At 42.4% G+C, this 12,897-nt stretch overlaps 1 protein-coding gene across 2 annotated transcripts in view; it reads left to right on the top strand.

Annotated features, from left to right (window-relative positions):
* SLC26A3 (solute carrier family 26 member 3) overlaps positions 1–12,897 on the top strand; it is a 37,439-nt gene that overhangs the window by 20,647 nt on the left and 3,895 nt on the right. For both annotated transcript variants that reach the window (XM_053218628.1, XM_053218627.1), the window contains exons 12-20: positions 2,905–3,000; positions 3,902–4,008; positions 5,105–5,174; positions 5,266–5,358; positions 6,659–6,754; positions 7,303–7,536; positions 9,329–9,383; positions 11,323–11,465; positions 11,588–11,653. In XM_053218628.1, the coding sequence (XP_053074603.1) occupies positions 2,905–3,000; positions 3,902–4,008; positions 5,105–5,174; positions 5,266–5,358; positions 6,659–6,754; positions 7,303–7,536; positions 9,329–9,383; positions 11,323–11,465; positions 11,588–11,653 (960 nt within the window). The remainder of the gene's footprint in view (positions 1–2,904; positions 3,001–3,901; positions 4,009–5,104; positions 5,175–5,265; positions 5,359–6,658; positions 6,755–7,302; positions 7,537–9,328; positions 9,384–11,322; positions 11,466–11,587; positions 11,654–12,897) is intronic.

Here is a 12,897-nt window from a genome sequence, read left to right as displayed (position 1 = left end):
AGCTACCTTATCTACTCTACCCTCCGGCGTGTCCGTAGCCCCGAATATAACTAATGTTTGGACGGGAAGACACGCTGGCACCGCAGCCTCCATGTGCATTGACGGGAGTGAAGATCTTCCTAAAGGCCGAGGTAGCTGGGCCGCTATCAGCGTCCGGGAGTGGTGCTACCAGCCACACAACCGTCCTTAGGGATCCGCCCTGCAGCTCCCGGAGTTAGTCTGGACTCCAAGCCCGGAGCCGGGTGATTGCAGGATGGAAGCGAGCGCCACACACAGGCCTCCCATCCTCACCCTCGTGCTCCTTCGTCCATCTCTGCTGTCATCTTTGAGGGTTTAGTTTCGTGCTTTGCAACCTGCGACAGCACCCAGATTTTTAAAAACAGCAGCGGGCCCTGGGAAACAGAGGATCTCTAGGGGACCTACAATGGTAAATGCGTTGCTCTTCGTGGTGGTCATATAATTTTGAGGTGCCCCACGGAGCCCTGGCGCTCAAGTCCTGTAGGCCTACTTTTCTCATCCCGGCCCTGGCACTTATTCTCTGTGTGCTTTGGGGCAAATTACTTAACCTCTCTGAACCTCAAGTGCTCCGTTTGTAAAATAGGGAGGGAAACAGTACCCACGTCACAGAGTCACTGTGAAAACGAAATGAAATATTGTACATTAAGGACTTAGCCGGGGCCTGGCACGGGGCAAGCAGGTAACGAATGGCAGCCATTATTATTGATATTATTACCGTCGTATTGTTGTTACTCTACAAACATTATATTACACTTCTGACTACAAAGAGCATAGAGGTAGGACACGTGCCCCCAGTGTTTATTGGTTGGTAGCTAGGCCTTTTTCCTTGTTGGTTGGTGGCTGGAAAGTGACAATGGTCCCAGGTTTCTGGACAAACAGGGTGGTTGTGCCAAAGAGCCCCACTGGCCAAATCTGTCTTCAAACATTGCAGAGTACTATTGGCCAAAAAGGTGCCTTCTCCACGAGCTAACTGATTTCCAAAGGAATCAAGAAGTCCCTCAAAGAAATAGAAGAATGTAGATCTCAATAGAAACAAGTGCGCATACAGCCCCCCTCCCCACTGAGAATTCTGCCTTACTGTGCTTTTCCCGTGGATACGCATGGGCTCTACCTCACGCACATCGAGATAGAGAACCTCAAGAAGTGATTGCCATTTAAAATCCTCTCTCTCTCACGAATAAAGCACACCGAGGGCCTGAATCAAAGGCCCTGCTACAAAGGATCCATGTGACACGTTCTGCCATTGTGCGTGCAACATCTGTTTGCTTGGAACAGCTGGCTTGCTTCTCCGTGTCATAGGAAATATGCCAGTAGCTAATGATAAATGTCTCTTGAGTGCTGATTAAGGATCAGCGGACTTCAAAACCTTTCATCCGTGTTTAATGCTTTATATCAACTGCAGTATGGATGCCTGGTTCTCTCTAATATTATCCCCCTTTTCCTTTCTATGGCTTCTCAGTGCTCTGTAATCTTTATTTTTTGAAAGGGCTCTGTTGTGTAGGGATCTCAATGAAAATTTTTCAAAATTGTTTCTCTGTGGAATACTGACCAGGTGAGGGGGGAGAGCACATTGTACAGAGTCCGGCAGACCCCTCGCCCGGCCACCATGGTGGTGACATCTTATGTAGCCACAGTACATTACCAAAACCAGTACAAAACCATACTGCTAACTAGATTACAGGCTCTATTCGGTTTTCGCCATTTTTTTAACTGGCAATTTCCCTTTCATGCCACCAAGGCCATTATTTAGTGCCCTAAACAATGGCCTCTGTTCTCACAGTGAATAAAATTAACCGGTTAGATATTAAGTTCTGAATGTTACTTGTGAAAATCAAAAAACACCCAGACCAGTCAAACTATCTTTGAGATGGGAAAATAAAAGCTGTCGGGGTCTTCTTCACACACTGCACTGTGACGGCATAACAGCGGTCGATACACAAATGCCATCGTCCATTCAGAACGAACAGCTTGAATTGGGGGTGGTGGGTGGGGGGTGGGAGCATGTTCCTACCGTTGTGTTAAAATCCAAACAAGGAAGAGAGCATAGTTGCCTAGTCCGCATTTTTTTTTTCTACCAGAACTATCCTAATTCCTGCAAGACAAATGATTTCATTTTGGAGAAGCAGAAGCCCCAAGTGTTGCTGGGGTTAGAGGAGAGTTTACCACCCAGATCATTCTTCGTGAATCTACTAATCAAGTTGTATCAACATCAGGGTTTCTTAAAAGAGGTCGTGTTAATGAGTGGTTAGGGCTGGCTAATATTGGGAAATATTAATTCATTAGCATATCCACTCACTCACCGAATAAGTATCAAAACCCATCCTATATGCATTTGTTTACCAGTCCGGGCGGTCCCGGGGATATAGCAGGGAACAAGACAGACATGGCTTATGCTGTGCCAGAGAGGGTGCCTCAAATCTCGGCTAACCTCAGCTTCCTCTTAACAAATGGCTGAATGCTGATCATCATCAAAGGCTTGAATTACGATTCCAGGTGTGCCAAGCTTCCCAAGGTTTTTTGGTTTTTGTTTTTAACAAAAAGCAACCTGCCTCCCCATCACCAAACAGGTTATCTTTGGGAAAAATTTTTCAAAGTGTAGGTCTTAAGAGCTGCCTGGCTCTGTCCCAAAGGACAGGCTAGTAAGTGCTTTCATCCCATCCATAGCCTGCAGCCGACACTATGGTGGAGACAAAGCCATGACTGGGAACAGGTCAGAGTCTCAGACCTGGTGCATCTTGATGGCACTGTATACCGGAAAAGGGTGTGTTCTGTGATAGGCTTCGAGGCCCTTTAAAGGACACAACTTATCTACAGCCTTCACCTTTGCTTTGCATGGCTTCTTTGATTATCTTTCAGTACATCTGCTGTTCAATGTTTTTTTTGCAGTCTGTCCTGGCAGCGTTAGCACTTGGGAACCTGAAGGGAATGCTGATGCAGTTCACAGAAATACGAAGACTGTGGCAAAAGGATAAATACGATTGTGTGAGTAGAGGCGACGACATTTGAAAGAGGGAGGAATCGGGACGCCGTCCTGATGCTGATGGGAAGTGCGTGTTCGTAGTGTAAGCTAAGTGCAATGTTGTTTGCCTACGTCTGTTCAAATAACTGAGTTTATTTCGCTTGCTGCTTTTAAACTGCATACGCTAACGATCATCCTCAGGGATTTTAATTTAAAAGAACGAGCCACTTGCAAGTAGGAAATGCCCATGAAACACTAGTACTCCTGTTCTTCATTAGATCACACGTTCGCTTCCAGAGGATCTGGGAGGAATTTAAATTCTGAACATTCCTCTTGGAAATACTCTAGAAAGGCTCCCCTCGCACCTGGCATGCCTTGCGAGGAGGAGAAGCAGAGTCCATAATTTTATCAGGATCAAAGTCTGGGGCATAAAAAGGTTGCTTACATCTCCTACGGTACTTAACAGGAATAAAGTAATCAGCTACACTTGGTTTACTTTAGTTCCTGATAGATAATTGTTGGGGATCTTAACACCCTTTGAGCAAGCTATGATTCTTGTACAGATAGTAGCCATTGATTAAAACAGCAGGCCACAAGTAAGAAATTAATTTGCTGCCCATTAGTTTGCTGACTGTAACCAACAGGTCCTGTTTCCACGGTGTTAGGCTCAGTCCTTTCCTTAACTGGCTCAGGGATGGGATTAGAAATGGACCCAGTCTCTTCGGACTTGTAAAAATATTTGCATGCGTTTCTGCGGCTCCGAATGAACCCACAGAAATGACCTCTCGAGGCAGGTCCCTTGTCCTGTACACGTCCAGCCTCTGCTTTGACTTTAGAAGCTCATGCTTTCTCAGAGCTCCGGACCTAAGACACTGGACTTGAGTCGGAGTAAATTGTGCTGCATGCGTTGTCTTCTCTTTACAGCTGATATGGATCATGACCTTCATCTTTGCCATTGTCCTGGGACTTGGGTTGGGCCTGGCGGCCAGCGTGGCATTCCAGCTCCTGACCATTGTGTTCAGGACCCAGTTGTGAGTGTTTGTCGTGCTCTGCATCCTTGCAGACTTCAACCTGCCCTTGGAAGGGGAAAAATACTTGTCACTGATTAAGGGGAATGTAGTTTGGTTAACAGGCATGCTTATCTATCAAGATGGGCCAGTCTGTTCTTCCTCACGTCGCTCGCCTCAAGGTGACCCCAGAACGTCAGCCCAGGTCCCACCAGCTGTTGGTGGGCCAATGGCTTTGCCACAAATTCAAAGAAATCATATAAATCTTGGAGCCTGTTTGCCCAGCTGTAAACCGAAAGTCATTATCCTCTGAGCAGGTTTGATGTCTTTGCCCTAGCCTTGCTGGACATGGAAATGTGTACCCACAAAGACTGCGGGATTCTCCACGTCTAATGGAGGGCTGTTCCTCTTTAGGGGTTGCTAGATTGTGCTCCCACTTGAAAAACAGGGAGCCGGACTAGAGAACTTCTCCAAGTCGCCTCTTGTCTGAAAAGGACACAAAAGCTAGTTAGCATTCTTGATTCTTAACGTCCAGTCCAAACATCTTCCTGATTCTTACATCTCTGCCATACAGTGTCACCACCATGTGGTCACTCAGCCTGTGTTAGGTGACATGGTGTGACAGGGTAGCAGGCTTCTTGGTTGCTTTAAGAGTTCTAGAACAGAAGGTGGTATAGTTAACGTTAATACCTGACTGATGGAATACGTTTATGTTGAAATGTTCCTGCACTCTCTTATTCATTTATGTTTTCACTCATTTCTTGGGGACCCATCAATCATAGAGACAAACCAAGTGGTCACAGGCAAAACATTATGCTTTACCACGTCCTTATCACTACAAATAACCCCATCTGTCTATTTCACTGAATAACTGTGATATTCGGGATCCAAACAGCAAAAGCATATGGAAGCACTTTGTAGAGTGGGAGGTGGTAAGTGGGAGGCCCTGTTCTAGGAGGCGTGGGAGGGCAATGAGTTGTTTGCCCTCCAGGGTGCCTAATGGCATGATGAATCCCCAGCCTTTTAAATTTTGAAAGTGAGCCGTCTTTGATAGGCTGGGAAAGGTCCCTGTTAACAAACACGCACGAGTGATTCACTTGGTGTTGATTTTCCCCTACAGTCCAAAATGCAGCACACTGGCAAATGTTGGAAGGAGCAACGTCTATAAGAATAAAAAAGATTACGCTGACGTAAGGAAGATTCATTTTTGACTTCGACTTGATGAAAGATATCAATATGAATCCAATGGGCATCATCTCATAGTACTTCTCTGCCTTACAGATGTATGAACCAGAAGGGGTGAAGATCTTCAGGTGTCCATCTCCCATCTACTTTGCAAACATTCATTTCTTTAAGCAGAAACTTATCGATGCTGTAAGGTTTGAAGTTGTTACATGTATATATACTTTTTGTAACTCCACTGAATATCTAGGAGTGAAATGTTTGTTCTGCCAACAGAGGGTTAATGATTTCACATATGTTGACGCCGGATTGTGTTAGTATTTTTCTGTCCCGTGTTCCAGAACAGGTGAAACTACCTTGTAAGGGGCCCAGGCATATGTTGGGAAGTAAGGCCCTTTGGATGAGATTCAATACAGAGCCAACTTTTATCCAATTTTGCTATAGAATGAAAGGACGTATCACAGGATTTGGGGTTGCTGGGTTTTCGTAGATAGTAACCTACAGATTTTCCTTAGGCACCAACTTCAGAAATAAGAGAGTACTTACTATTTGACTGTCATTGAAGATATTCAGGATAGCAAGTGAATATTTATGATCTAAATGGAAATGAGTAAATGTAACTTACATGAATATTTAACACCAAAGGACAGCTGAATGTCCCTGATGGGCTGAAGAGAAGATGACAGAGAAGCAACCTTTAAGGTTAAGAAACAAAAGATCAGCACTTATTCTCTAACCTGCCTTTTGGTCTGCTCTGTACTTTGCATAGAGCTTCTGCCTTAAGCCCTATTATTATTCATTTGGCGTGCATCAAATATTTTCCTACCCAGCTATTTTTTTTCAAAGATGCTATTATATTGCTCATATGGCTTTTTATATTGTCCTTTTCACTTAATCTTATCTTCCATCTAATTACATTTTTTTGTCAAGGATTTTTTTTATTACATAATGTGATTCTTCTTCCCTATGACTCTGGAGCTAAATATTGCCACAGAACACATTTACTTTGAAAAGGAGGAAACGAAGGTTGCCCTCAGATCTAATGCTAAAATTATAAAATCATAAAATGATAGATATCGTAAAATACAATCATATAAAGTTTAATAGAATCAAAATTACATAGAAGCAGAGTACTAATTGTCACCATATCCAACAAATAGAAAGTAAATAAAATCCCCTAAGGGTTGCATAAGCCAAACACACACACACACAGATTTAAATAGAGTTTAGACCTACTGATGGATAATTTATAACAAACCCAGGGCGGCACAGAGGTTTTTGCATGTTGATAACAGCACACAGCCTGAGCAGACCAGAGTCGGACACAATGTCATCACTGACGTCGTTTGAACAATTTTTAAATTTTATTACAAGTATCTTTATTACGTGCCCCAACCCCAACCCATCCCACTTACAGTTATTAGAATTCTGCACTATAATATTCAGCAGTATAATATCCAGCACTCTTGTAACATAGCAATGGATTTTTCAGGTTGGCTTTAATCCACTACGAGTTCTACGCAAGCGCAACAAAGCTTTGAAGAAAATCCGAAAACTGCAGAAAAAAGGCTTGCTGCAAGTGACACCAGTAAATGTCTTTTTTTATGGGAAAAAGTATTTTTTTTTATATTTAACAGCACGTGGGTTATCATTTCAGCTATGCATTGATTCCTGGAACCAACAGAACCTTAGCCCAGCGTTGACTGTGTATGTATACACCTGACAATTTGACCAAATTAGAGCATTTTCTCAAAAACCTTCTAGGCCTCCTTAATTCTCCTAAGGTCTTCTTTAGTCCCGTGAGAATCAGATCTACTTCCTGGAAATGAAACCAGTAAGTTTCTTGACCACATTTCTGGGTGTTATAGCTGAAGGTATATAAAACGTAGTAGTTCAAGGTGTTGGCTCCATTTCTTTAAATGAAATGCTAGGTAACAAGGATGTCATATCTTTAAATGGCTTCTTTGAGGGTCTCCTTAAAACTTTTGTTTTCCTGGGAAAGTGTTTTATTTTCCAGAGAAAAGGCCATTGCTTGACCTAACTTTGAATCTGTGCCTCAGAAACCCACTGGTTATTTTTGACATATGCACTGTTTTTCTTGGTCAGAGTTATCATGCATATTGTCTTCTCTCACAGAAAGGAATTATATGTACCAATGATGGCTTTAAAGATTCCGACGAAGAGCTGGACAACAATCAGATAGAAGGACTGGATCAACCAATCAATACCACCGACCTGCCTTTCGAGATAGACTGGAATGCCGACCTTCCTCTCAACACTATGGTCCCTAAAATCAGCCTGCATAGCCTCATTCTCGACTTTTCAGCTGTGTCATTTCTTGACATTTCTTCAATGAGAGGTCTCAAAACGGTAATTTCTTTTTTCCTAATAAAAACAACCCATCACTGGCGCCTGGGTGGCTCAGTCAGTTAAGTGGCCGATTTCGGGGCTGGAACTCACGAGCCGCGAGATCATCTCACGGCTTGTGATTTTTTGGGGCTCTGTACTGACAGCTCAGAGCCTGGAGCCTGCTTCGGATTCTCTCTCTCTCTCTCTCTCTCTCTCTGCCTCTCCCCCACCTGCACTCTATCTCTTTCTCTCTTTCAAAAATAAATAAACATCAAAAAAAAACTTTTTTAAAAATGGGAAAAAAAGTCAGTAACCAAAGGTAAAAAGTTCTATTTGTAGAAAGATGCTCCTTTAGATAATACACACTTAAGTAGAAGTAAATCGTCAGGATTTACATCTCAGGATATTCCATGGAGAGAGAGGGAGTGGGGTGGGGCATGTTTAGTGAAGTCTTTCAAACAGCATTTCCCAGGAGAGTGGCATATAATTTTGAAGACAACCACACCTACATGTCTAATGTATGCTGAAATTGTCAGTAGACACTCCTACCAAATTCTAGTTCTGCAGGACCTTCCGACCCTTGTGGGCACTGGATCTAAGTTGTCCTGAAATACAGAATATTTGAGAAGGTCTTGGACCAAAGTGGACTCGTGGATCCTTTCGTTTTTGTCTTTACCCATTATACACCGAACTTCAGTTGGCTGTATAAAATCTGCTCCCCGCCGCCCCCACCGCTCTGCCAAAAAAGTAGCTATGTGAAAGAAATGATGTCACATGTGATTTAAAAATAGGACTGGAACCTTCCAGTTGTACTCTGTTCTCTTTCCATGGTTCTGTCAGCATTTCAAAATAAATTAGTTTCCAAAGGAGATGCACAAACAGAAGTAAAGAAAATTTAAGAAATTCCACACTTACCACTCTTTTTCTTGTTTTTTTCCCAGAAATCTGCCTACATAAAAGCTGAGCTAAGATAAGATCTATTAAACATGGGTGAACTGGATACAAAATTAGAAAATGGAATCAATTTTGTTTCCCTCAAGCTTGAAAAAAAAAAAATCTTAACATCACAGAACTCTCACAACTGCTTGCCTTTTATTTTCTTTCTCCGTTTTTGTGTTTGCTTGTTTTAGCTTTCAAGGAGAAACCACACACACACACACTCACACACACAATCCCAGCAGTTTAGCAGAAAGAACAGGACTCTGTGTTGTGATTTTTTAAAGCCCTAATTGTTAACTCAGAACCTAGTAGAAGTTCGATGTTCACTGATGATGACAATAATTTATTGATCATCTAAACGGATCAATAGTACAAGCGACTTTTCTTACCTTTATATGACCTTACATCACTACTGGTATTTATTCTTAGCCTAGAGACCTGGAAAACATAACGGTTCATTGGTGTTAGATACATCTAGTCACTGTGGGCAGGGACAATGATGTCATTAGGGCTTTGGTTTTTTCTAATTCTGTGTAGCTAGAAAACTCTGGCCAAGGTCATCCCATAAAAGAAACAGCTTTCAAGTTAAATCAGAGTTCATCTTGTGAGTTGAAGCAGATTTCCCTGTTGTCCTTCCCCGCAAGAATGGTGATTTTTAACTTGTCCCTGAGGAGGAGAGTTCCTTCCTTCGGTTTTATTTCCTTCTGTCAGAGTCTCGTTTTTAACTTTAGTTTCTCTTTACATTATCGTCGTTTTTCAAAATGTGAAAGGTTCTTTAACCAACACATCACCCATAAGGTATAATTACGAGTTTTCTTTATATTTCTCGCAAGTAACGCTGTTCCCTAAGGAAGATCTATTTTCTTTCTAACAGCTTTTGCAAGAATTTATCAGGATCAACGTAGATGTGTATATTGTTGGAAGTGATGGTAAGTTGTTTGGGTTTTTTGTTCTGACAATCACTTCAGGCTCATGGCGAACTGTCAAGGTAGACAGCCTCTCCAAAGTATAGAGCTTGTTTATAGATCAAGAGGGAAGTCCAACGTGTAGCCAAACCAACAGAAATCCCCACAGAAATGGCCTCTTCATATTTTAGATGTATTGATATGTAATTAAATCCACTTAACAAGGTGAGGCCTATTTCAATAGGCAACAGAAGAGTGAAGATACAACCATTTTTAACCCTCATCTTCCTGAGAAAGCAGGCTTGCTTTCTCTCTTCCTCCCCTCCCCTGATTCCTCAGCCCATAATACAGTAGTTTGGGGGAAAGCATTTTAAGGAGAGGGGACAAGTGCCCGGGTCCCGAGGGAGGCATGAAATTGGCATCTTCTGTTTTTCCTCTCTACTGGCTCCTGCCCGTAAAATCTATTGATATGTTCTAGTTTCAAGGCTTGCTTATAATTAAAAATACTCCGTTGAGCTCAGTAACCCTTTAATCTACTAAACAATTATACTCCTTCCCCATCATCACAGATCTCTTTGAAAGTGTCTTGTCCTGCTGCCTCAGCTGCCTGGCATCCCTCTCTTAGCCCTGAACTAAGATCATCACCTTCCTGCCCGTTGCGCACCACACAGTCCCATCCAGGCTCTGGAGACCACACTGTGCTCCTGTCTCCTCCCCCTGCAGGCACTACTAAGTCTTGCCAGTGTCGGAAGCTTGCCTGTGAACAGACTTGCCCACCTCCACGCCTTTGTAGCTTCCCTCCTCCATCTTTCTCCAAACCTGGGCATTCTTGGCAATGGTATCTGCTCTGTCAGGTTTTCCCAGACGCCCATCAAGAAGAAACCATCTTTCCTCTCTCTGAATTTCCATAGCACGTTTTCTGTACCTGTCTTGCTCGTTCAACAAAACCCCAGGGACCTACTATGCGCGGGGTCATGATTTGAAGAACCAAGAAAACGTTCAAGAAAAAATTCTGATCGCTTTCTGTCTTTATTCTTCCACATCACTTTTCCGTTCATTACTATAGGTGTATATACAAGTTCTATCTTCCTTGATGGTGAGTTTCATATGTCTGTCTAATTTATCTCTTCATCCTCCCCATTACCCAGCCAGGGCTCTGCACATAGTTCACATGAGGTAATCTTTGGTTGAGGGATCTGTACAAACAAGTGCTGGTTAGTGCCTACGGGAAGGGGGTTTCTCAAAGATGCAGGGTGCCAAGGAAGGTGTTTTCTGATGGAACACAGCAGCTTCAAGGAAACAGACTATGGTAAGTAACAGGTCCAGCAATCCAGAACAAGAGCATGTCACTGGTCTATGAGCATATGTTCTATTTTGGCAGAACCCCAATTTTTTATAAGCCACACTCACTGTTCTCGTCATTAGCCAGGGAGAGAATCCACTAGGCTCCCAACTAGAGCAAAAACAGATTGCTTTTCTTCTAAGAAGTACTAAAAGCTTTCCTCATTTCAATCTTTTCCTTCATTCTTTTGACAATGGGGCATTCAATGTATACTTTTACCAGAAAGGTATCCTTTCAGGGCGCCTGGGTGGCTCAGTGAGTTAAGCATCCAACTTCAGCTCGGGTTAAGATCTCACGGTCTGTGAGTTCGAGCCCCACGTTGGGCTCTGTGCTGACCGCTCAGAGCCTAGAGCCTGTTCCGGATTCTGTGTCTCCCTCTCTCTCTCTCAAAAATAAAGCTATAAATAAATAAAGAAAGAAATAATAAAAAAAAGTATCCTTTTGTTCCAGAAAACACTAAACTAATGGCACACTGGTATCACACCATTGCAATCCCCAAACACCTAACCGAATACAAATGAACTGCACCTTGGCGAATGGAAGTTCAAATCTGCCGTCTCAGGAAGAAGCCCGTGGCCACACAGGTGCTTCTTCCTGTGATTCTTCCTTTCCTCTCTTTAGATGATTTCATCGAGAAGCTTGTACAGTGTGATTTTTTTGATGATGAAGTCAAGGACTCCATCTTCTTCTTAACAATCCATGATGCTGTTTTGCACATTCTGATGAAGAAGGATTACAGTGCTTCAAAGTTTAATTCCAGTCAGGTACCAGCTCTCTGGTGGTTTTCTTGTTTGTATAAAAACCATCTATGATTACATTTGCCTTTCTTTTTCGGCCTTAAAAAAAAAAATGTTCCTAATCCATAATTCCATTCTGGTTTTCTCAGGAAAAACAACCGAAATTTGATTTTATCATAAATACAAATGGAGGATTACGTAATCGAGAATGTCAGGTAAGATTCTTCAACAAGTGTAGCTTTGTCTGGACAACAGAACAGCAAAGCTGAAAAGCAGTAAGGCCTCTTCCAGCGTGCTGCAGAAAGTCCGGCACTAGTTTGAGCCCCTGTGCTTCTTCCCTAGAAAATGGAAACAATGCCAGTTTTCAAAGGGACCTGGCGGGGGGTGGGGGGGTAGGAATAAACTCAGACAGGACAAAAAAGGATAGAAAATAATGATATTAGATCTCTTTTAGTGCAATATTGATCATATAGAGAAAGATCTCTTTGTTTTTAAAGTACTTACAACTAAAATCTTATTCTAGGCTTGGGGCAGATAAAGGGATGCTGTTTCCACTTACAGATGAATTAGTGAGGGTGCTGAGAAGCCAATACCCACTTCCTGACTCCCAGATGCACCCAGGAAGTCCCTAGCACAGGGTCCAGTGCAGCAATGAAAGTGAGGTTCCTCTCCTTCCTTATTAGAAAGATTTGTCAAGTCACTTAACTGAATAGTTCTATTTCATTTTAGAACATTCATTTTTAGAATATTCAGTCCTTTAAGGAAATGTCTCCAGTTTGGTAAAACCAGAATCACAAGTCAAAATGGGTATCTGCTCCAGGTCAGGTACCTGGCAGTTTACATTCAATATCTCATATCTTACAACAATACGCAAAGAAGATATCTTCATTTCATAAATGAGAAAATTAGGAAGGGCTCAGAGAGCTTAACTAATTTGCTTAAGGTCACACACCAAAGTGACAGCAACAAGTGAACCAAGATCTGTCTGATGCCAAGACCTGGGCTCTACTCACCAGGCCATACTGGCTCTATCCTTTGGTGAAAGACTAATGGAATTAGGGACCTAAGAAAGACTCTAATGATTCTCTTCAAGTATGGGAGGTGGCTGGTGGTGTTTCTCTTATTTGAACAAAGGATTAAGAAGAAAAGAAAAAAAGGAATTTACATTAGAAATGAAGAAGTATATTTCATAAAATAACCCGAGACCATTATTAAAAGTTATGTCAAATAGGGGCGCCTGGGTGGCTCAGTCGGGTAAGCATCCAAATCTCGATTTTGGTTCAGGTCATGACTTTGTGGTTCATGAAATTGAGCCCCACTTCAGGCTCTGTGCTGACAGCATGAAGTCTGCTTGAGACTCTCTTTGCCCCTCCCCTACTCACATGTGCGCTTTCTCTCTCTCTCTCAAAAAAAAAAAAAAAAAAAAATTATGTCAAATAGAAAAAGGTTCTATGAAAAA

This window comes from Acinonyx jubatus, chromosome A2 (assembly GCF_027475565.1).
Source record: "Acinonyx jubatus isolate Ajub_Pintada_27869175 chromosome A2, VMU_Ajub_asm_v1.0, whole genome shotgun sequence".
In the NCBI taxonomy this organism is placed as follows: Eukaryota; Metazoa; Chordata; class Mammalia; order Carnivora; family Felidae; genus Acinonyx; species Acinonyx jubatus.
Note: the sequence above shows the minus strand (reverse complement) of the source record. Positions and strands in the feature narration are given on the sequence as shown.